Source organism: Mesoplodon densirostris, chromosome 7, assembly GCF_025265405.1.
Source record: "Mesoplodon densirostris isolate mMesDen1 chromosome 7, mMesDen1 primary haplotype, whole genome shotgun sequence".
In the NCBI taxonomy this organism is placed as follows: Eukaryota; Metazoa; Chordata; class Mammalia; order Artiodactyla; family Ziphiidae; genus Mesoplodon; species Mesoplodon densirostris.
This window is the reverse complement of record NC_082667.1, coordinates 103,566,655-103,592,352: the sequence shown is the minus strand read 5'-3', so window position 1 is coordinate 103,592,352 and position 25,698 is coordinate 103,566,655. Positions and strand designations below refer to the sequence as shown.

At 39.0% G+C, this 25,698-nt stretch overlaps 1 protein-coding gene across 2 annotated transcripts in view; it reads right to left on the bottom strand.

The window, feature by feature from the left end:
* Positions 1-696: 696 nt before the first annotated feature.
* ZC3H12C (zinc finger CCCH-type containing 12C) overlaps positions 697-25,698 on the bottom strand; it is a 70,686-nt gene continuing 45,684 nt past the window's right edge. For both annotated transcript variants that reach the window (XM_060104556.1, XM_060104557.1), the window contains exons 3-6: positions 17,956-18,095; positions 11,635-11,869; positions 8,607-8,713; positions 697-7,967 (exon numbers count right to left, since the gene is read on the bottom strand). In XM_060104556.1, the coding sequence (XP_059960539.1) occupies positions 6,571-7,967; positions 8,607-8,713; positions 11,635-11,869; positions 17,956-18,095 (1,879 nt within the window). In that variant the 3' untranslated portion in view covers positions 697-6,570. The remainder of the gene's footprint in view (positions 7,968-8,606; positions 8,714-11,634; positions 11,870-17,955; positions 18,096-25,698) is intronic.

Below are 25,698 nucleotides of genomic sequence, written 5' to 3'. Positions count from 1 at the left end.
AGCTGAACATCAATAATCAAATCTGCTGACAAAGCTGAAGTAAGTTACCTAGATGCATAAGACCCCAGTTAAACAGTTTAAGTGGGAAAAAAGAGAATACCCGACCATGGCAAATAGCAACTTTAGGGGAAAAAATAGTAAGAAAAGCAAAAGTCTGAAAAGCAACGAGGGGAAAAAGATCTGCTATCTGAAATAAAATGGTTTCTTATACACTGACACAGGACATGAGTATGTTTTAGCATGCAAATCGTGAGATCATTTCAGAATTGTGACCATATTTGAAATGGAAAATTCCTAGCAGGTCACAAAAGAAACAAAGTGAACCTATTGGGGGCAGCATTAGTAAGATACTAAACTTGATTCATGCAAGGAGAGATGCAGAAACTAGAAAGATCTATACAACAAAGACTCACTGATAGAAATGATTAGAACCGTAAGGTAGGACTAGTTGTCTTTGGCATTTAATTTTGATTTTCATATGAATTAATTATGGTTCTAACATAACCATTGATACTGAACGTGTGCTTGTCCTACAGAGGATGCCTGTGTCACTAGCCACTGAACGCAGGGAGGCCGTGGGACTAGGGAAGGACGCTTTTACTTATGTGGTGTCTGTGCTGTTGCATGTCCAATTTTTCATGAAACAAAAACAAACCACCATAAGAAAAACAAATTTTTTAATGTTTTTTCTCAGTGGCAGAATCACATAGCTGTTTTGATTCGGATTTCCAGTAGGTCTAAAATACTGCTTTTTGGAGTTGTAAAAATCCCATTACACAAACACACAGAACAGGCATAGGATAAATAGAATCACATCAGTTTATCAGACGGTTGCTCTAAACATATTCTTTGACTTATTTTCTTATAAGAAAAGTTTGAAGGATCAAATTGGAACTTCTACACTCAGCAAATAACTCTGGTTTGGAAGGAGAAAACCTAGAAGGAAAAGATAAAATCAGTAACTGGGTTCACTGGCAATGCTGTGTCCACATCTCTGTGGAAGTGTGCATGTGGATGAGTGTATTAGCTGGGACGTTTATAATTTCCAAAAACTGAAGGAAATCTAAAACATATTCTTTATAAAAACAAACCATTGCTCTTCAATGTCTTTTTCCCTTGAGGCACAAGCTGCTTCAAGAAAGGGGTCAAAAGCTTTAATGAATAACTTGTTATTCACCTGAAATATCTGGAAAGAAAATTGGGTACATGGTTTAAAAAATTTTACACATTCTATAAAATTGAATTGAAACACGCACAGACTTTTTTTTTTTTCTTTTTTTACTGCCAAATTGTCAAGTGGTCAAAACCTTAAATTGTTTTTAAATCCAAAAGACTAAAGACCTTAGGGAAAAAGCCGCTTCCAACACACGAAAGTGTTATTATAACAGAAGCAAAAAGCAGGTGAACAGAGGGCATTAAAGAAAAAAAATTAACCATTTAAAACAGTAAACACCTGTTAAAAGCTAGGGTTATATTCCAATCCTAAAAAGAAAGTATAATTACTTAAGTGGATGGCAACGTTCAAAACTTTACTGTTCCAGCAGAAATGATATTACGATGTTAAACAATTTGTGAAGCACTGTGAATGAACATGCTCAGTGGTGTGTACTCCAATGAATTTAAAATCACACGGGATCATGTTAAGAATATCATTCACCAAGGACAGTCCTAAAGTGTCTTAAAAAAATCTATACTAAAGGTTTGGACAGAGAAAGCAGGGATACACTTTGTTTCCTATAAAGTCACAATACAGCAAGTGCACTCACAATTACACTAGTCACAATTTTTAATTTTACAGAATAAAGTTACAGTATGTAAACTTACAATATATTGATCTTCTTTAAAACCATTTTTAAAGAAGGGCAGATCTGTCATTTTTTAGAAATCAAAAACTAGCAGAAAAATGTAACTGATAAATGCAGTCTTTACAATATTTTATGGCTAATTATATGCTAATTTTCAAAACACAACAGAATTTTTGGTCCATTAGGCCCTTAAAAAAACAAAAGGCAGGTAAGGATTCCCATTTATCAGTAGAAATAGAAAGTTCATGAAAAATAATTATTAAAACTTCTTTTTACACAATGCTTTTTCGGGGTGGTTAAACACAAGAAATATCTCTAATAAATAATGGGTGTGACCAGGCAAAAAAACATAAGTGGATTAAGATGCTTTCATATGTGACTGTCTCACAAATCTTTCGAAGGCCATCAATAACGGATTTTCTTTGAATGCCAACTAAAATATAATTTCTTACGTTAACATAGATCAGGATTTACTGCTTAACATGCCTGTTCTTCTCCCTCTAGGGCAGGAATCAGCAAACTATGGCCCACAGACCAAATCGGGCCTGCTTCCCCTTTCTGTAAAATAAAGTTTCATTGGCATACAGCCACACCCGTTCACTTACATATTTTCTGTGGCTGCTTTTACACCGTAAGGGCAGAGGTGAGTGGTTTATAGAGACCATATGATTCTCAAAGCCCTGGATTATTTACTATCCCACCCTTTACAGAAAAAGTTTGTCAACCCTTGCCCTAGGGGGTTTCCCAGCAATCTAAAATAATGCATATGTTTCTCTACTTTTATGAACACTCTGCTTTCTCTTCAAATGCACGTGTGTAGTTCATGTATTTTATACTTCATTTTATTTGTTGGTGTATACCAAAGAAGCTCAACATCCCAGCTGAGTTCCCATGTTTAACATATTTGGAACATAACTGATCTCTCTGGCCATAACCTGTTTGATTCCAGGTCACTCAGGAATTTTCCAGGGGTTGGAGGATAATAAAATGGATCAGCCACATCTAACAGAATGGCCGGGAAACTGTACATCTTATTTTATCTTGAATAAGGAAGTTGAATAGCAAAAAGAATAATAAAAACCAAATATCCCTTAGGGTATATGCCATTAAGTCAGGGGAAAAACAGCTCAAGAGTTTTCAAAACACACACAAACATATCCAGGGCCATCTTCCCACCTATTACAAACTAATGACTACGACATAGAGTATTTGCTTTATAAATATATTACTGTCTATATACATATAGATACGTCCATAAAAGACATGTTAAATAATCTGTATAAGCAATACTACTTTAAGTTTTTTTGTGTGTTTTAAAATTACACATTCTATTAAAATTATCAAAATAATTCTTTAAAAATACCAGGAATAAAGCCAGTAAAGAGTTGCTTTCCATTCAAGTGGTTCTAAATCTTATCATTGGTTATCCAGACTCCAGACTTGGTTGTCCATAACTCAAAGAAACAGTTCAATTAAGGAAAACTTAGCCATCAAAAGCATAACATTCTCCCATTTTTAATACTTCTTAACAAATATGTATGCATGTATGTATATATATATATAAACACTCTTTTTAGTTATATTACACATTCTCATAAATGAATTTTCATAAAAGCACAAAGTTCAAGTTTCTCCCAGTATCAAATATTTTATACTGGTGTGCATTTCTTTCAAATGTTTTAGGTCAATGACAAACTCTATGAGGATACAGTGATCACAAAAAGGAGATTGAAAACTTAGGTGTCACATGCAAGAAAGGAGGAAATACTAAGGGCCAGAATTTGGCCAGTTGGGTACTACTCCCTCTGTACTAAGACACAGAGACAACAAACCGGCTAGTTACTGTGTAAAACAGTCAACTGTCAATTATTCAGGGGCAGAATATTCCAATCTGAATCCTCCTCTTCTATCAGTTGACCACTTCTGGCAGTTCTACTACTTACTAACATACCTCTCTCCGGTTATTTGTTAGCAAGTCTGAAGATACGATTAAGGTGAAAGTTTTGGCTAAAATGAAGTTTTGGGATCAGCTCTGAATTTAATTAATGATGGATCCTTTTACTTATTGCTTTAGATAATTAAGAAATTGCTGCATCTAAAGTCAGCCAAATACCTCATTCTTAAGCTCTGAAAGCAACATCGGTGCTTCAAAAAAAAAAAAAAAAAAAAAAGCGCGGGTGGGGTGGGACAAATTGCCTGTTGACATAAGAAAACTATTTCTTAACTCACAGTCAACTACACTGCAGGATTTCAGCGTGGCTATTCAGAGCTATTCACGTCAGGCCATGGGGCGGTAAGCCCCACTGTTTTTCCATAGTCTAAAATCCGGGAAGCAATGAGAGATAGTTAGCTACAGACATTAGGAGGTCAAATTAAAGGGTGTGTTACACATTTCACCGAAGACCTCATTTAAAGAAATTTCATAAAATTTGGCAGAATCTTCAAATAATTCAAATGCAAAAATTAAGAAAATGGAAGCAAAACCTACTTGTACAATTTAAAAATGATTTCATACTAAAAAAAAAAAAAGCAAGCTTAGAATAAGACTGAGATGAAAGGTACTCCACGTTTGTAACTCTACTTTTGGCACTGGGTTAGCATCTACGTTAAACTTGTTACAGAGAGTGACCGACAAAATCAGGAGAACGATTTCACAAGTGAGCAGGTCGCTCAGAGGACGCCTCGGCGGGTCCATGCGGCAGTGCCCGTATCCTCTGCGGGCGCAGCGAGGGGCACCTCACCTAGCAGGCGGCAGCAGCGACTGTGAACCCCACTTTCCTGAATTAGGTTTGCTGAACATGGTTCAGATTATTGGATATGTCAATATGCACAATGCCTTTTAGAAGCATTTACTGTAACCCAAATCCTACTTCATGCAACACACAGTGTCACAAGAGTAGTGAAAATGTTGTCCTAGTCAAAGGTGCTTGGACGTTATTTTCAGGCAGCATTTTACCTTTATTTTAAGTTAAGTTCACGCTAGATAAGTTTTAGGAGAAAGAAAATGCCAATAAATTCATTTAATATATTTTAATATATAAAACTAAGACAGACACTTTTATTCACCTAAATTGTTTTTATTTTCTACCCTATTCTAGACCTCAATTTTACTTTAAAAATTTGTATTTAAATAAGGGATAAAATGTTGCCCAAAAGTCTAATCATAGTTACACATCTGTGTTTTAACTAGATCTACAAATCAAAATAGTTCTTATAGTTAAAAAGATACAATTTGTATCAACAGTAAAAGGTAATTTCTGGTTTTTCAGGGCTTTACTTCAAACTGTAGCAGGTAGAATACTAAGGATAACCAGGGCACCTAGGCACACTCCAGAAACAGATCGGAATGCTTCTGTTACACTAAATAAAAGTCAAAAACTGGAGGCAGCGGTGAAGTCGTGTCAGTCACACAATTGTCTGCCACTGATTGCATCATCTCTCTTCTAACCAGCGACAGAAAGGAATCCACGCTCAGCAAAACCCATGACTTTGAAACCAGAAATATCCCTTACTAATACGAGAACAGACTTTAGTCTGTATCTAAAACTACACTATTTGTGGCAAGAATCTGGCCTTAATAATATAACAGGCCCCCCCCAAAAAAAAACTACCTTCAGGAAAATGGAAAATATACAGTATCTTACAAAAATTTTAAGTTACCATTTACAACTCCTGCATCACCATTTCTATAGTGCAGTATCAATAAATGTTGCATATCCTCAACACATAAAACCACCTCAGGCCAGCCTTGATAAATAGCAGGAAAGCTAAAGGGTATATTAAATATAAAAGTTGCATTGAGAATAATTAGATTCATTAAAAACAGGCAAGTACTGCAAAAGGGTTATTTTATCCAGTATTGTTGTGCCCCCAAACAAAAAGACAAACACATGAAAAAATACAGGTTAATGGAAGTCTAGGAATTCAATTCCATTTCTACTGTCCAGAAGCACATCATAGCTGGATAACAAAGCTCTAAACTGTAACAGTTGATGGCTTTTGCCTTTTTTATAAAAAAAAAAAATGGAAACAATTTTTCCATTGATTGCATCTGCTTTCCTTTAAATCAACCATATTAAATTAACAAATTACTTAACACAAAAAATCCAAATGAAAATAAAACAACGAAAAGTGCCATACTGTAAATCATTCTGATATATACTGTTACCCATTTCAACATAAACTGGTAACTTTCATTTTGTTTAAAATATAAAGTCAGTGCTGTAGTATATCTTTGTTTCTATAAATAATGATTATAGCACAAAGAAACCCACTTTCCCCAAATAAAAATAACTTAAAAAGCTGTAAAAGATTCCAATTATGCTTGGCTTGAAAAAATAGTTTGCTAGGTCTATTCAAATGTTCAACATTCTGAAGGTATTGTAATTGCTTGCAATTGATAGAGAAACACCAAGTTAATAAAACATGAAACAAGGATAAAAAGTGCTGCATATAAACCCCTGATGCACCAAAGATTAATATCAAAGATCACAGATACATCTAATAAATCAAACTGGAAAAACTTCCAGCCAAGGATATAGCTTTAAAAAGGAAATATTAAAAAAAAGTTTGAATGTAAAGCAATCCCGTGATACTTCCACTATGTGGGGCTATACATACAGATTCCATGATACAGTATTTCACATAAATGGATACTATATAACCTCCTTGCTGAGAAGGAGATCACATGTGCTATTGTAGCAAACCTCCCTCAGCATTTGAGCTGAACAAAAAACTACTAAACACCACAAAGATGCATCATCTTTCAATAACCCAGCTGTGATTTCTCCACTAAAATGGCTGCAGCCAGCTGCTGGGCATCTGTCATGTGAGGGTTCCTTTTCATGACAATTCTCACAAGGTCAGGTGGGAAGATGTTGCACAAGTTGATATAAATCTTTTCTCGGCTGTCTTGGTACCTGGGGGGGTCTTGTGGCACCCCACAGTACGGGACGCGCCAGGTGGGCTCTGGCTGCTCAGGGAGGCTCTGGAAGGTGAACTGCTCATAACACGGCTGCGTGGAGGTATCAGGCAAAGAATAAGTCTGCCGGTAGCTGTACACATCGATCCCGTAGCTCTGCCTATCCCAGCTTCCCAGCCCTTCCTGGCGGGCGTAAGGCTTTCTTTGTCTGGAAGGAGAACTGTCATACAGCCGAGAGTCAGAAATGCTGTCTATTCTCGTGGCCACCAAGGACCGCCCCAGGTGTGGTGCCTTCGAGTGCGCTGAACTCGGAGGAGACGGGTAATCGCCAGGATAGCTGGACCGGGCCCCCACGGCGGTGTGCTGCAGGTGCACGGCCAGGTGTGGGAGGGGAGGTTTGTGATGGTACTTTGGTTCTTCGTGACTGTAACTCTGCACTCTGGTTAAGGGGTCGTGGAAATTCTGCAGGAAGGGCTGAGAATTAAGGCGGCTGTGAGGGTGCATGTGTTGACACTTCAGATTCTCCTCCAGCTGTGGGTCAGGAGAACTGACGTAGGAGCGGTCACTGTACCCCACATATGAGTCACTGCTCCCGCAGCTCATGCTCCCTTCACTGCTGCAGTCAGAGGCGACAGAGCTTATCCTATAGTCTGTGTCTAAGGAGAAACGCCTTTCAGGACTTCGTGGGCCTGAGATACTCAGATTTGAATATGCATTCAACATGGAATAATATCCAATGTCGACAGGTGAGTCACATTTTGGATACTGTTCATAAGGCATTGGCGTTCCATGATTTTTGGTTGCCATCAACATTGGAGGATATTGTCCCTGTGGTCTTTGATCCTGAGGTGGGAAATGAACTCCAGATGGAAGGCCATTGCTTAAAGATGTAGTGCTTTGGGGTTTTGCGGTAGAAGTAGCCGGTATACTAACTAAGGAAGGTACAGACCTGGTTTCCAGTTTGTTTTTGGTGGGAAGCTTTTCCTCTAGGTCTTGGTAGACTTGAGTCCTTATGCTTGGATCCGATTGCCTCTTTGGAGCACCTCGCTTGACATCGGAAGTGCTGTCGGCTTTAGTGCTGCAGGGGACACTGTTGCTTTTCACCAGTCCTCCTTCATTTGCAGTTTTGGCTGCTGTGTTTCTAGACATGGCACGCAGTTCATCAGCCACTGACCGCTGAGGCTGACTGCCCCTTTCTGGATGATAATATTTGCACTTGTGTCCATAGGTACACTTCTTTCCTGTGAAGAGTAAAATCAGTTAGGCAAAGGGCCATTCATTCCACCAGACCCCTGACACCCAGTGCGGCACTGCTCTTTTAACGTGAAGAAGAAACAAGGGCAGAAATGAGAGCTGTGCTCACTGCTACTCTGCTACTTGTTTCTGAGAAATGCCGCCTTTCAGTCTTATCCCGTTGGCACTATCAAGAGCAATAAGAAAGCTGGCTGGATGAGTAACAATCACCTCCAGAGGTTTGGTTAATACCCCGTGTCCTTAATCCCTACCTGCCTCTTCTCTTCCACTGTGACTCTGCAATCAGGTAGGACATTCTGTTTTGCAGAACACAATGTACTGCCGTGATGTGACAAAACCAAGCTAATCTGATGTGTAGCTAGATGAAAGAACTCCAAATTTTTACCTACCTGAAAACTTACTTCATGTAGAGTTAATCAAAACCATGTTTTAATTCAGGGAAATGCATATGCGTTGACCCCAGCTAGGTAAAAATAATAATTTTTTTCCATAGACTTTTTCTTAAATTTAATTACACTCAAAAGAACCACATACTATATGCCATCCAAAATTTATTTTTAATAGCAAAAGTTTAACAACATATTGTGTTCTAAAGGCATATATTAAATACTCATAAAGAAAGTTACCATATGGACAAGGCTGCTTTTTGTGTTCAGGAACAATAGGTTTCTTCCTCAGAAAATTATCCAGGCTTGGGCCATGTCTGCCAAGAGGGTCATCTGGGGGCATGAACCTGTCATGGATATAATACAGAATTATACCTAAGTAGGAGGCTGACAATTTAATTCTAAAGACAGAGTGTAAAGATTATTCACCCCAAGGTATATTTTTGAAATTTTTTTTTTTTTTTTTTTGCGGTATGCGGGCCTCTCACTGTTGTGGCCTCCCCCGTTGCGGAGCACAGGCTCCGGACGCGCAGGCTCCGGACGCGCAGGCTCAGCGGCCATGGCTCACGGGCCCAGCCGCTCCGCGGCATATGGGATCCTCCCAGACCGGGGCACGAACCCGTATCCCCTGCATCGGCAGGCGGACTCTCAACCACTTGCGCCACCAGGGAGGCCCTATTTTTGAAATTTTAATCCAAGTATTTTGATTCAACATTTATAGGATAGGGACTTCCCTGGTGGCGCAGTGGATAAGAATCTGCCTGCCAATGCAGGGGACACGGGTTCGAGCCCTGGTCCGGGAAGATCCCACATGCCGCGGAGCAACTAAGCCCATGCACCACAACTATTGAGCCTGTGCTCTAGAGCCTGTGAGCCAAAACTACTGAGCCTGCGTGCCACAACTGCTGAAGCCCGCGTGCCTAAAGCCCATGCTCCGCAACAAGAGAAGCCACTGCAGTGAGAAGCCTGCGCACCACAATGAAGAGTAGCTCCCGCTCGCCACAACTAGAGAAAGCCTGCGCGCAGAGAAGCCTGCGCACCGCAACGAAGAGTAGCCCCAGCTCGCCGCAACTAGAGAAAACCTGCACGCAGCAACGAAGACCCAACGCAGCCAAAAATAAATGAGTAAATTAAAAAAAAATAAAACATTTATAGGATAAAAAAAAACAGTACAGGAAGTTTTCTTTTCTTAATGAAAACAAAATTAAAATGTTTCAAGCTGAACCTGTATTTGTTTTAATTCAAGTAAGTTTTGAGCCTACCATGTTCTAATTAATTCTTCCTTTTCTTAGTCTTGGGATTTTGTGAGGACTTTAGAAAATGACTACAATGACATTTTAGGAGAAGTTTTATGAACATTAATCTTGTGAAGAAATATGAGGCAGGTGGGCACCAGGAGGAGCAGCTGAGGGACAGAAGGGAGAGGTGGGAGAGAGGAACAGTAGACTGAAACTACCCAAACACCTAGTACATATCGGACACCCTGCACACATCACTACATCTCATCCTCACAATATTCCCTTGAAGTGTTAGTTCCACGTTACAGATGAATACACTTTTCTAATCTAGGCTTAGATGAATTGAGTATTTTTATCTCTGTTCACATGGCCTAGCCAAGATTTAACTTGTCTAATTCCACATTCATTCTCTTCCCCCTATAATAAGGTACTTCTCAGCTGAGATAGAAAAAAATCTTAAGGAAATAAACCTATTATTTTGGATTGATTGTCCAATGGAAGCAAGAATTCATGGCATGAATACTGTAACAAGGTTATGATTGCAGAGTTTGACTACTAGTTATGTCACTGTTTGAACATGAAATAAACCAAGTGTTTACCCACAAAATGTGAATAATGTTTGAACTCTTAAGGGAGTGTCAACATGCCTGAGTAATAACACTTAGCAACTATGATGTTTAAGATTATTATAAAAACAATATGGCAACCTGAAAAGTTTAAAAATAGAAGACAAAATCACTCAATCCTACAATCTTAACACAATTATTTTCCAGTTACGTGTTGCATTTTAGTCATTTTCCTATATGTACATATCACTTTACAAACACAGATGTAATTTTATGCTTTGTCTTTTTAACATAAATATTTTTCCATGTTTCTTAACAGCTTTCATAATCATAATTCTTTTTTTTTTTTTTTTTGCGGTATGCGGGCCTCTCACTGCTGTGGCCTCCCCCGTTGCGGAGCACAGGCTCCGGACGCGCAGGCTCCGGACGCGCAGGCTCAGCGGCCATGGCTCAAGGGCCCAGCCGCTCCGCGGCATATGGGATCCCCCCAGACCGGGGCACGAACCCGTATCCCCTGCATCGGCAGGCGGACTCTCAACCACTTGCGCCACCAGGGAGGCCCCATAATCATAATTCTGAATAGCTGAATAATATTCCACTAGGAGACGTATTGCAATTTAATTGTCTTCTCTATAGTACCTTTAGTTGCCTTTGAAGTCTTGCAATTATAAATATACAGAAATGAACATATTTGGGCTTACTTTTTTCCTCATTATATACTCTAAGAAACGAGATTATTGGCTTGAGAGGGTATTTTTAAGACTTCTGCTAAACCATGCCAAACTTTATTCTTAATGGCATAAGGCATATGCAAAAATGTTTTTTAATTTTGTGAATTAAATGGGTGAAAAAATATGCTCTTTGTAGATTTAGTTTGCATTTTTGATGATCAACAGGTGAGCTTTTCCCATATATTTGTAAATACAGTTGACCCTTGGACAACATGGGTTTGAACTGTGTGGGTGCACTGATCCTTGGGTACTTATTTCTCAGGAGACAATCTTGTTCATGTCACCTGTCCATTCATCAACTTAATCATGACTAGCCTTATATTGCTTTAAATTTTAAAAAATCATATGTTTAAAAAATCGTATATTGAAGTAAGCTCTCAATGCTCTAAGTTGATTTCAAAAGGCAGGGTTCTAGCGGTCAGTATGTTCTACATCTGCATCCTCTGAAGAGTGCCAGTCTCCCTGTGTCAGTTACTCCTTGTCAATCAGCCGCAGAAGACCTGCTCTGCTAGTCACTTATGGGGAAGGGCAGCCTGCGACTCACACAGGGCCTCCCGAGGCAGGACTCTGTCGTTTTCTTACTCTCACTGAGGATTAGTGGGGACATCAGTGGTTAGAAGAAACTGTCTTAGGTCTGGTCAGTGGCAAAGAGAGAGGGCTTCTGTAGCAGCTGCCCAGGGATAGTTATATTTTCAGGGAAACAGTGTTACTGTAAGTAAGTGGTTTTACTTACTTGTCATTGACAAATGAATACATTAATAGTCGCTCATCTATGAACTTCTTCCATTCTGGCTTCTCATTTGCCAAATCCCTGTAGTTATCATTGGATACAATTATACCATCCGACTCAAATGCCAACTTCACGATGAACCTGTCATCATAGCACACCACTCGCCTCCCCTGCACTCTCCGGGACGGTGTGAACACCAGGATTTTCTCCTTCTCTAATTTACGTAGAACTTCTTGATCTGCAGGAATAATCAGGGTAGAATTTCAGTAATAAGTACATACGAAACACATCTCGCAACCTTCATACAAAGTGAGTGTTTATAACATGAACTGGATACCTGTAACCACTTAATTAGGGATTATGATTTACAGTTTGTAGATGTAGCAAATTTGTAACCCCCAGTAATAGTTTTTCTTCAGGATTTTCAATAAAAAAGGTTTAAAAAATAGCCAAAAAAGTGAACCTGAAAAACATGAAAAGTTTAAAACTTTAAAAGCATAAAACCTGAACATGACTGAGCAAATTCTGATTTTCATTACATAAAGCTTTTGCTTGATAGCTGGAGCCTGCAGCTCTACACTGTGAACCAACTTCTCACACATCCCTAGCACTACGCCATCCTAATGAAGCAGTTGTGTTGGGTTCAGGTGTGAGCAACAGATTCTTTTCCCCAAATTTGTTTATTTTGTAGTGCTCTTTTTCTAACTAGTGGATGTGATGGTGGGAGTTTCAAAAAGGAAGGAGGCAGTGAAGTCAGAACTGTTGTTCTGGACATGGCCATTCTGCATTCTGTGTCCTTTCCTGTGAAGCAGGTGCTAACAAAGGCCAGCAGTCTTGTGGGGCTGAACTGAGTGAATAAGAAATTAGAAGTGATTATATGGGGAAAACAGACATTGATTAAATATGGACAGGTAAGGGAATGTCCATTTTCTCTTTGGTGGGCACACTCTTTCAGTACTTTCTAATTCTACTGACTTGTTAGTGGGTTTTTTAAAAAAGGTGCCAGAACTCATATTTTGATTAATGATAAAATTCTCTCCTCGCCATGCCTTCTTCCTACTTTTGCTTTTCCACTCCCTGACTTCCCACCCCTGTAAATTCTGGCACAGAGTGCTGGGTATAAGCTGACAGATGTCATGATTTTTTTTAAAACAAAGGCTCACTTCTCCTCAATGCTTATTAACTGGAGTTACTAATTTTTTAAAAAAATCTCTCTTTTCAGCGGATAATCACTACATGCCTACTCTATGGTATGTGCTGTCTAAGTGTCAGTGGCCCTCAAGATGAAGAACACTTTCTCCTCAAGGGAGGCCTCAGTTATTGGGCCGGACGAGCCTGTAAACTGGGAGAGCAGGGGTTGTGATCGCCACAAGAGAAGTATGAGCAGGGTGTGGGGAAAGGGGGAAGGAAGAGTGACATGGGTCAGCTTGGCATACAGATTTCATGATGTCCCAGACAAATGAGTTCATTAAGACCAGAACTTTGGTTTAGAAAAGCAGCAGAGTAGAAGTGGAAGAAATATGAATGTCAAAGTCAGCAACTCGTGGATAAATTTCAGGTTCTGCCACTTTCTCTATCTGGCAATCGTGGTCTTATTGAACCTGCTCTGTCGTGTCCTCAAATGCAGTTTGTAGGCCATGAGGAGTCAATGAGTTATCACATGTAAAAGCACCTAGTAGAGTGCCGGGCAAGCTCTCAATAAACACTGTGTCCTTCAACTTGATTTTGCCTAATAGATGCATGTAATTATTGATCTCTTTTGAAAATCACAGAAAACCAATACAAAATCAAAAGCCCAGTCTCAGCCACAAGATTTGCCATATTATAGTTATTTTGTGTGCCCCCTAACAAACATTTTGAGGGCAGGTGGCTCACTTATCTGTGTGCCCATCAGCACTCAGCACAAGGACATATTAGCACATCAGTAGATCCTCAATAAATGTCTGTGAAAGGAATATGTAAGCTACTTAAAGATATGTATTCTGAGGGCTTCCAGTTTATTCACTGTCCATATTCATGCATAATCCGTGGCCCTTTATTTGTGTTTACTTGTATAGGATATGCCTGGATCCTGGAAGTGACTGGGGGACTGAGGTGGTGGCCTAATAGTCATCACCATCTTGCTTAATTTGCATTTCTTTACCAGCTAAGGAGGTTAAAAGGATACTAATTAGGAAGAAAATTAGTGGTAATTAATTAGGATAAATAGTCCTAACCTAAATAAATATGAATTCAGTCTAGCTGGTAAGTTAACTGAATATCTAGTTCCTAGCACAGTACCTGATACATAGCCTCGTGCTTGCTTGTTAAATATTTGTTCAATCAATGGAAGTCTGGCTAACGAGCTAGTCTGAATCTATATCTGAGAACTTTAAAATATTTCTTATCAAGTTTCTTTTTTGGTATGGTGAAAAAAGACTGGACTATTCAATTTACCAGGCATTATCTGGTTGAGGGTTTTAGTCAAAAGAATTATTACCTGGGGGAGAAAACACCTAACAACCTCTGATTACAGTGGTACACATTTTACAAAGTAAACTGCATACCGATGAGTTCCAGAGACCTGGCGTGCTGGTATTTTAAAAATTAAACTCAGCCACATCTCACACTGAGTATTACCATTTTCCCTTCGTGATCTCATATTCCTTTCACACTCAAGAAGCTTTCATTTACATGTTTAAACATTGGTTTTTCTTTTTCAGTTTATCTTTCCCCTGATTATTAACGTATTGTAGTTTCCTGTAAAAACTTAGGAAAGTAAGAAAAAGTAAGAAGTAGGGAGAAAATAAGAGTTCATAAGGACATGACCCAGAGGCAATTACTGTTAATATTTTGGCATATTTCCTTCTAATCATTTTCTGTGTATTTTTTTCCTTCTATACACATATATGTATGTATGTATGTATATGTGCACACATACACACAATAACAAAGGCTGCCTTTTACGTAAGAGAGTCAGTACCTCCTGAGATCATTAAAAATTCTGCCTAAATATTCTAATACTACATATTCTATCATATAGATATATACTTATTTATTGAGCCATTCTTCTGATGAAAGTATGTTTTTTTTCCTTTTTTTTTTTTCTAACTAACATTGTACTGGATATATTAGTGGTCAAAAATCTTTGCCTGTACCTCTGTTTATTTTCTGGGGAATTATTCCTAGAAGGGGAGCTAGTAGATCCAAGTATTTACATTTTAAGATCAAACTTTTCCCGAAAGGTTGTAATGATCTACGTTTCCACATCAGTATAGGAGTAACTCCCTCCAGGCACTGAGTATTATCAGTTTTTTAATCTATGCTAATTTGACGGGTAAAAAAATAACAGTTTTTAAAATTTTCATTTCTTTAATTACTAATGAGGTTGAACACTTTTCCCTCTTCTCTGGCACTTGCATTCTTCCGTGAACTGTCTACTCCTACTATGTTACCAATTATATACTGTTTTATCAGTGTGTAGGAGCTCTTTATATGTTCAGGACACGGATTCTTTGTTTATTTTATTTGTTGTACTTTTTCTTAAGCAAATAAAAAATGTTCTCATTGTGAAGAGAACATCCCAAAATACAGAAGTTTGATCCAATTAAATCTACCTTTCCCTTCACAATTTCTTCTAAAAATTTTAATTCTAGAAAGGTCTTCCCCAGCCATTCAAAGACTATTTACAATCTCTAATGGAGATTTTTGACAATTAATTCTTCAACCATCTGCATTATATGGTGTAAGATAAGGATCTAAATATGTATATTTATGTATATTTTTTTCAAAGAGTTATCCAATGTCTTGGTACTGCCGACTGAATTATGCCCACCCCTCCCACTACAGTTTATATAGGCTATGGTCTGACTCCATGGCTCTGGGCTCCACCATAACTTGTCTATGGATTCTTATTCTAATTTAATAAAATTTAATAATTATAGATAAAAATAAAATAATCTTCCCTTGGGGTACATGGTGGGTGGTCACTCCATTTGTTTTTATTTTAATTTTTATTGGAGTATAGTTGCTTTACAAGGTTGTGTTAGTTTCTACTGTACAGCAAAGTGAATCAGCTATACATATACATATATCCCTTCTTTTATGGATTTCCTTCCCATTTAGGTCACCACAGAGCACTGAGTAGAGTTCCCTGTGCTATACAGTAGATTCTCATTAGTTATCGATTTTATACATAGTATCATAGTGTATATATGTCAATCCCAATCTCCTAATTCATCCCACCCGCCCCCCCACTTCCCCCTTGGTATCCATACGTTTGTTCTCTATTTCTGCTTTGTAAATAAGATCGTCTATACCATTGTCTCAGATTCCACATATATGCATTAATATATATTTGCTTTTCCCTTTCTGACTGACTTCACTCTGCTTAACAGTCTCTAGGCCCATCCCCGCCTCTACAAATGATCCAATTTCGTTCCTTTTTATGGCTGAGTAATATTCCATTGTATATATGTACTACATTTTTATCCATTCCTCTGTTGATGGACATTTAGGTTGTTTCTATGTCCTGGCTATTGTAAATAGTGCTGCAATGAACACTGTGGTACATGTCTCTCTTTGAATTATGGTTTTCTCAGGGTATATGCCTGGTAGTGGGATTGCTGGGTCATATGGTGGCTCTATTTTTAGTTTTTTAAGGAACCTCCATACTGTTCTCCATAGTGGCTGCATCAATTTACACTTCCACCAACACTGCAAGAGAGTTCCCTTTTCTCCACACCCTCTCCAGCATTTATTGTTTGTAGCTTTTGTGATGATGGCCATTCTGACTGGTGTGAGGTGATATCTCATTGTAGTTTTGATTTGCATTTCTCTAATAATTAGTGATGTTGAGCATCTTTTCATGTGTTTGCTGGCCATCTGTATGTCTTCTTTGGAGAAATGTCTATTTGGGTCTTCTTCCAATTTTTTGACTGGGTTGTTTGCTTTTTTGATATTGAGCTGCATGAGCTGTTTGTATATTTTGGAGATTAATGCTTTGTCAGTTGCTTTGTTTGAAAATATTTTCTCCCATTCTGAGGGTTGTCTTTTCGTCTTGTTTATGGTTTCCTTTGCTGCGCAAAAGCGCTTAAGTTTAATTAGGTCCCATTTGTTTATTTTTGTTTTTACTCTCATTACTGTTGGAGGTGGGTCAAAAAAGATCTTGCTGTGATATATGTCAAAGAGTGTTCTGCCTATGTTTTCCTCTAAGAGTTTTATAGTGTCTGGCCTTACATTTAGATCTTTAATCCATTTTGAGTTTATTTTTGTGTATGGTGTTAGGGATTGTTCTAATTTCATTCTTTTACATGTAGCTCTCCAGTTTTCCCAGGACCACTTATTGAAGAGGCTGTCTTTGCTCCATTGTATATTCTCTCCTCCTTTGTCATAGATGAGGTAACGATAGGTGCATGGATTTATCTCTGGGCTTTCTATCCTATTCCACTGATCTATATTTCTGTTCTTGTACCAGTACTTTATTGTCTTGATTACTGTAGCTTTGTAGTATAGTCTGAAGTCAGAGAGCCTGATTCCTCCAGCTCTGTTTTTTTTTCTTCTCAAGATTGCTTTTGTTATTCTGAGTCTTTTGTGTTTCCATACAAATTGTAAAATGTTTTCTTCTAGTTCTATGAAAAATGCCATTGGTAATTTGATAGGGATTGCATTGATTTGACAAGTACTGTTGTTTTCTTCACACAGGTTCCTCAGTTTTGTTAATGTTGGGGCAGAGAGGGGCGGGAAGGGTTGGGTGCCAGTTGAGAATCACTGACTTGAGCAAAATGTTGGGCAGCAATAATTAACAGTTACAGGGGACACCTCTGCCTGAAACTCATACATTTAAAAATTACAAGATAATGCAAAATACTGATACTTTATTGGGATCGAGTCATTTCCTCTACTTCACACCAGACAGCATGCTCCCAGGATCTCACAGGTCTTTACTGATCTGCAATCACTAGAATTTGATTACCACCTAATTTCATACAGCAGATGAGAAAACTGGGGTCCAAAGAGGGTCAGTGTGCTGCTCAAAGTGCCATGGACAGTACCTAGCACAGTTGGAATTTGAATCTAGGCCTCTTGACTCCTAGCATGCCTCTAAAAGTCAGAATTTTTACAAAATTTGAAGTAAAAAGTTTCCAAATTAAAAAAGAAGAACTGGCTTATGTAGCAAGAATTACTGTTTAGTTAACATAACCCAATAGTTTTTAAACTCGAAAATAACTTTAATGTCCCACCCAAGTGAATATGGCAGTCACACAAACTTAGTAAACAGAAGCAGACACACAGATTATTCAGCGAGACACTGGCTCAGGTACACACGGAAGCTTGCGGGCTCACCTGTGATGAGCGCATCAGGTCGGGACTGCTCTTTCCTCCAAGCAGGAACAAAGACGGTAACATCCTTGTGGCCTCTTTCCAAAAACCAATCCACTGCTAATTTTATTCCTCGGCAGGAAAAGACTTCTTTGTTTCCATGGCTAAAAGATTATTTTAAAACACAACAAAACCTAAATTTGACTCCATTAATTCAAATTTGTAAACAGATGTGATAAAATAATTAAAATATTAATAAGAAATTCAAATTTAAGATAGAGTTTTATGGCTCAGAGAAACATTAAGACAACCGAGGAGTGGAAAATCTGTGAAGAATAAAAAGAAAACTGGGATGATTACTGCGTGAAGAATAAAGAAAACTGAGTTTTCAAATGTGAGGCTGTAAAGGTTAAGTAGTTAGAAAGATACAAGCTCGTTTTGAAAGGAGAGGGAAAAAAGGGCCTCAGCCACAGTGAGAGTAATTTCAGTCATATGTAAAAAAGGAGTCACACAGGAAAAAAATCTGTAAAAACAGTGGAATGGAATACTTAAGAGTTTCTAAAAACTCTTCCTTTTCAAGAGTTCATATGTGTATATTTCTATCCAGTGATTAAGCAATGCACAAAATTTATCAGGTGACCAATGTAAAACAACATACACACATGCACTCAAGTGAAAAACTCAATGCTTAATCTCATACAAGAAACACTTTCCGTCCTTCAGTGAAAAGACACCTGGTTTCTGTTTAACAATATTGTGTTGCACAAGGATTAATGATGACAAAAGGGCATTCAAAATTGGATTAGCAGTTTTAGTGCCTAAAAGAAAATGCCCAACTAAAAGTGTAGTCATTCAATAAATATTTATCTAGCACCAGGCTCTTCTTGTGTACTTTAACCTAATAATTCAAAGTAACACTATTCTTATGTTTTAAAAGAAACAGTCTCCTGCTTTGAATGCAATAAGTACACTTTTTTACAATTTGAGCACTGAAGGCTCCATTCTTATCTGTAATGGACACAGACATTCTTTATTCTTGGGCTAAGGTGCACTGAATGGAATAAGGTAAGTAAATGCTCTGTTAACTTTTAGCACAAATCAAACATTAGGTATATTAATATACTGTTCTAGTGGTCCCCTGGGAAGCCCTAAAACTATCTAAATATGACTACTCATGTTTGAAGGACAAAACAGAAATAGACCAACTTGCTTTATAGGTATTGAAGGTTATAAATGCAAACCTCAGAAACTGTTTATGTTCCATAGACCTGTCCTAATGGTCTGGGGCAAGATTAGAGGTGAAATCAGATGCACTGAAAGTCTCAGAGAAAGGGATAAGGGAAGAGGGAGTTTGAGGCACATTTTCTTGGAAAGAAGGGATACCTGATGGCCTCAACAATGCCCCAGCAAATGACACAGAGCGATGCTAGGTTTCATGGAAAATACTGAAATTTAAGCAGTCTTCTGAGAAAATATAAAAAATGATGGCTAGGGCTTCCCTGATGGCACAATGGTTAAGAATCCACCTGCCAATGCAGGTGACACGGGTTTGAGCCCTGGTTCGGGAAGATCCCACATGCTGTGGAGCAACTAAGCCCATGCACCAGAACTACTGAGCCTATGCTCTAGAGCCCGTGAGCCACATCTACTGAGCCCGCATGCCACAACTACTGAAGCCCAAGAGCCCTAGAGCCCGTGCTCCACAAGAGAAGCCACCGCAATGAGAAACCTGCACACCACAGCGAAGAGTAGCCCCCACTCTCTGCGACTACAGAAAGCCCGTGCGCAGCAACAAAGACCCAACACAGCCAAAAATAAATAAATAAATTTATAAAAATTAAAAAAAATGATGGCATTCTCTTGTGAGGATACATATACTAATTATTCCTAAATACAAAACTCAACTTGCTAAGACCCAAGTATATTTTTATTTTGCATTAATGCTTTGAGATCTAAATGTATTATGCTTTGCTAGTCATTATGACATTTGGTTTACTGAGACTTAAGAATTTAACTGCTTCTGGCTCTAAAGAGAGGACTGCATAAGCATTTTCTTCCAGGTGACTTCACTTGGTAAAGACAACCATCACATTTTACTGTAGAAAGAGAAGATTCCATCTTTCTAACTAAAGAACTTTCATAAACTGTGTGTAAACAGCAAACCACTTACAAACATGGGACAAAGATTCTACAGATGTTAACCCAGGTATTATACCATGTGCGACACTGACAACAGGTTGTTCCCATTATCCGCTCTTCCCCTCTGCCCACAGCCCCACACCCATTTCGCACAAAACCTCCTAGGGAGAACGCAAGCAAGAGGATGACAGGCACCACACTGTGAATGGCAAACAGAACCATATCAACTGTCGATGGACCCACATCAATCTCTGATTTTGTTATTTGAGAAAAAATACCTCCCCGACATTTGTTTAAAAAACTGTAGTTAAGTTTTCTGTTATTTGCAGCTAAACACATCCTTAACTGCTACCTTACTCATACCATAAACCAACAGAAAACTCTATTAATATCAGAAAAAAAATATTTTAAGGCAGAAACATTACCAGGGGTAAAAAGTTATTATATAATAGTAAAAAGGGAACAATTCACAAGGAAGCTATAATAATTGTGAACTCAGTGTAAGGCAGAAGATCACGGGATGACAAGAAGAAATGAACAAATCCAGAGTCATACTAATTGACAGGTGAAGCAGAAAACATTTAGTAAGAATACAGACAAGTGAATAATCGATTACAGGTGATCTAATGGACATATACAAAACCCTGCACAAAATTAAAGAGAAAACCTTTTCAAGAACACATGGAACAAGAACACATTGGCTGTGCACTAGGCCACAGAACAGATTTCAACAGACATCAAGAATCTATCATACAATGTTCTTTGACAATACGTTATTAAAGATTAGTGTTGCTATACACCAGTAAACCAATTTAAAATTTTAATTTTAAAAATGATGCCATTTTTAATAGTAACAAAAACGAAACAGATCTAAAGAAGAAAAGATATCCCAAGAGCTTTATAGAGAAAATGAAAATTGAAAACCTGTTTTAAAGGGAGTAAGAGAAGACCTAAATGAAAGGAACAATATACCATTTTCATGGATGGTAAGACTCAATGTATGAAGATGGCAATTCTTTTTTTTTTTTTTTTTGCGGTATGCGGGCCTCTCACTGTTGTGGCCTCCCCCGCTGTGGAGCACAGGCTCCGGACGCGCAGGCTCCGGACGCGCAGGCTCAGCGGCCATGGCTCACGGGCCCAGCCGCTCCGCGGCACATGGGATCCTCCCAGACCGGGGCACGAACCCGCATCCCCTGCATCGGCAGGCGGACTCTCAACCACTTGCGCCACCAGGGAGGCCCGGCAATTCTTAAATTAATCTATAAGTGCATTGAAATCCCAATAAAAATCCTGAAAGGGTTTTTTTATGGAACTTGAGAAGCTGATCCTAAAATTAGTATGGGAAAATAAAAGGCCAAGGATAGTTAAGCAATTCTGAAGAACAAGAGAGGAGGAACTTCCCCACTAGCTATCAATACTTGTGCATAAAACTACAGAAATCCAATCGGTGTTTTACTGGCAAAAATTAAAAAACAGAAAAAATGTAACAGACAAGTGAGCCTAAGATATCTCTCTCTCACACATACACACACGTGTGTATAAATGATAAAAGTGTCATTACAGGGCCTCCCTGGTGGCGCAGTGGTTGAGAGTCCGCCTGCCGATGCAGGGGATACGGGTTCGTGCCCCAATCTGGGAGGATCCCATATGCCGCGGAGCGGCTGGGCCCGTGAGCCATGGCCGCTGGGCCTGCGCATCCGGAGCCTGTGCTCCGCAACGGGAGAGGCCACAACAGTGAGAGGCCCGCATACCGCAAAAAGAAAAAAAAAAAAAGTGTCATTACAGATAGATGAAGAAAAGATGGATCATTTAACAAATGGCACTAGGTCAATTGATTATTTATGTGGAAAAAATAAAATTGTATTTTTACCTCATACCATACATAAAAATAAATTGTATATAGATAGGGAAATTCTTCTTAAAGAATTGAAATCACAATCACATACTATCAAGGAAAAGAATGATACATTTGAGCACCACATAAAACTTCTTTATGAGAAAGACTCCATAAAAAAATAAAAATGCCATAGCCTGGAAGAAGGTATTTGCAATACATAGGATAAAGACTAGTACTCATAATACATAAAGTACTCCTATACCTTGAGAAGGGTAACCAGTTTTTTTTTTTTTTTTAAGGCAATAGATATGAACAGTGAATTCTCAAGAGAGGAAACCCAAATGACCAACAAACATATGAAAAGATGCTCAACAGTGAAGAAATGCAAATTAAGCTAAAGTGAGACACCACTTCACACCCATCATACTGGAAAAAATAAAAGTCTGCAAACACCAGATGTTGCCAAGGATGTGTGAAAGTAGGAACTCATACATTACAGGTGGGAGTATAAATGGTATGACTATTCAGGAGAGCAATTTGGCAATGCTTTATAAAGGTGAAGGTGTGTTTTCTCTCAAACATAGTAATTCCACATCCAGGTAGAGTAAAACCCCACAGTAAGTTGAAATCAGATTTAAAGCAATCAGCAGTTGGCCCAGGCTCAGATCTCACATGGGGGCAGGCTAATGTCTTCTCCTCTATGGTTGGGACAGAAAGAAGCAGGCAAGTGGGGATGTGTAGGGTTGGTCCCTGGGTGTCCAATACTTCCCCAGCCAATCCTCTCCTGATCAGGCCAAACAAATGAATGCCAGCTAGGAAATCTCTGGAATGGCTGCTGTTGTCTTGGAAGTCCCTACTAGCTGCCAAGGCCCAGAATCATCCCTAGTAACAGTAAAAGCCTGAGCAGACAACTACCAGCTGGCTCCAAACTGCAGGTGGGACTTACAGACTGGGAGAGGCTGGGGGAGACTGAACTTGACCTAAACTTATGAGGCGTGTTGAAGGATGTGACTAATCATATGTGCTGGTTACTATATAAGGGGCAAGGGTAGGAGGCTCTGATAAAGAATTATAAAAAGAGTAAGCCTGATTAAAAAAAATTATGAAAAACAGGATGTCAGAGTGAGCACAATGTAGCTACTGGTGCAAATTAACTGTCTGTTGAGTGTTTACTAAAAGAGTAGGATGATGTTTACAAACTGTAGCTCTAATTCCATAAATAGAGAAGAAAATTCACTATAGTTCTGTAGCCACCTTACAGGCTGTATCTGCATGCATTTAGGGTTTTTCTCCTCAGTAGTAAAAACAGCTAGTTCTATATTTATGAATTGGCATTGTTCCTGTGAGCCTCAATTTCTTTCGTATTTCAACACTTTGGCAATAAAGATGGTATACCTCAAGTGAGTCCTGCTGGTGAATTTGTTAGAAGGTTTGTAGCCACCATTGATTAGGTTGGAGACCCTGGATGTTTGCTAAAACGTGTTCCTTTGACTACTTTGGCTCAGTGGGATTGGTTTCCCAGGGAAAATGCCAAACTCTCACTGCTAATTCTGAGTTCCTGCTGAGCAAAATGGGTAATAGAGGCTTGAAGGTTGCGTGTGATTCAACACTGGCTTTAATGTAGAAAATATAAAGAGCCTGCCAGGTCTCTTTCTTAAAGGGCTTATTTTACTCTGTCATGTTTTGAATAGGCATGTTTATAAAAATCCTGCTTTGCAATGGCCAGAGGAAGGCTCATTTGAAGTAGACAAATTGGTATATTTACACAGATTTTTAGAAAAACCCTACTTAAAATAAAAGGATTATTGGTATCTCTGGATCTCAGGAAATAAATGAAAGAATGAACTGGACAGCCAGTAAGAATGAATTAAAAAAACTGAAGGAAGAGATTAAGAAACTGAAAGCACATTTCTGTTTCTCCAGGTTCTCAACACTTCTCTGTTACTGCTCCTTCTCCCCCCTTCGCCTTCTTTGCCTTATCTGGGACCTAGAAAGAGGAGACGGTGCCTTCTTGGACAGATGGTTCCCAGAGACTTCAGGATCCGGGGATAACTTCCCTTTGGAAGAGGGAGAATTGCCAGCCTTATCTGAATGTTCTGGTATGGACTCCACCTCCAAGACTCCCCCTACACTCAACATGCAAAACATAGCTAAGGAAGCAGAAATGATTAAGAGGAAGGAACAAGGAGTCTGAAAATCTGGATAAGAAACTGTCTTAGAATTAAGGCATCAGGTTGGCAAATGGTTTCCCTGATAACTTGGAGGGAAGGGGAAACAAAAGGAGTCAGGCTTTTAAACTGCAAAATGAGCCTGAAACTATAGTGTCATACAAACCAACTTAGTTTTCATCTCAGTGTAGAGAAAATCAGCCTTCTCCCTTTGGAGCTACAGGGATTCAAATACCCTTCAGAAGTTATCCAGTACTGCTGGGTGGATCAGATGTGGTAAGGGTACCACATCCCTTTCCCCTAGCTGATATCCATCTTAAGAGTTATTTTCCAGTGCCCTGGAAAGATCTGCAAAGATGTGCCAAGGTTTTCTACAGCATGTTTTCAGTTTACAGCCCTGTGTGTGAGGATGGACACTGACTGTAACTTGGAATGTTGCCTTGGATGATTCTGCTTGACTAATGGAACAGGTGTGATGGGGCAAATGGAGTGTCCTGGCTTCAGGCACCTTCTGCAATAACTCTGGCTGCTCCTCAAACCTAGGACACCCATTGCAAGGCACTGCTGATGGCAGACTTTGCAGTCTTTCTGCAAAATGTGGCCTGAGGGAAGCTGCAGTGCTGCTGCTGCATGAGTCCCCCAGTGATTTCCATCAGTGGTTCACCAAGGCATTTTCTAAATGAATGGGGATGGACACAGGGGTGGATCAGAATAGACTCTTAATCCTCTCCATTTCCTTGGTAGCCTTGTTGCAAGCACAAGTAAGAGAAAAGGTATCTGTATGTCAAAAAGTAGACAGTTTCTCAGGTATTGGCAACAGTAATCCAGTTTGGGGGAAAAAAAATGGAGAAAGGTGAAGCCAAAAAGAAACTCAAGATTGCAGTGTTACCTGCCTACTTATTCACACAGGGAGCAAATACTTTTCTGGGGCTACCAACAAATAAGATAGGACTTGCCGATGAAAAGTCAGTACATTACTATTGTAAGAAGATAGCCAGAGACTGAGGAAGATACAAGGGATGCTACCTATGAAACATTACCATCTCCATCAGGAGACACCCCCTCTCTGCTTGAAATCAGACAGGAACCAATTAGCAAATGGTGCAAAGTAATGAGAAAAACTGACTTAATAGAGGAGCTTCAGAGCTGGGAATGGAAAAGCCTTATATATGTTTCTTTTTCCTGCCTTAATATTTTCCTGTCCTTTCTTGTAGATACTGGAACCATGCATGTATTCTGCAATTTCTACTGACCTCTCTTGTTTCACCTACATCCAGAAAAACATATAAGTTGTGGGTATCTCTGGACAACCTTCTACCTGTTCTTTCTCATCTGAGATTCCTGAGCAGATAGGTCCTCTGTTGGAGGAACATGCTTCTCTTGTCCCTTAATGCTGTTCATCTGTTGGGAAGAGATCTCCTGTATAAACTAAAGGCTACCATATTCTGGACTCCAGGTAGAGGATTTTTGAAGCTCCTGGGAGACAAGCCACCTGAGTTAGTGAATATGTGCTTATCTATACTGAAAGTAAATATGTGCTAGGGGTCTGCCATGCTATGGGCCAAATTTTGCATGAGAGGTTTTCTAATATCCCACAACTAATATGCCATGTGCAAAACTAGT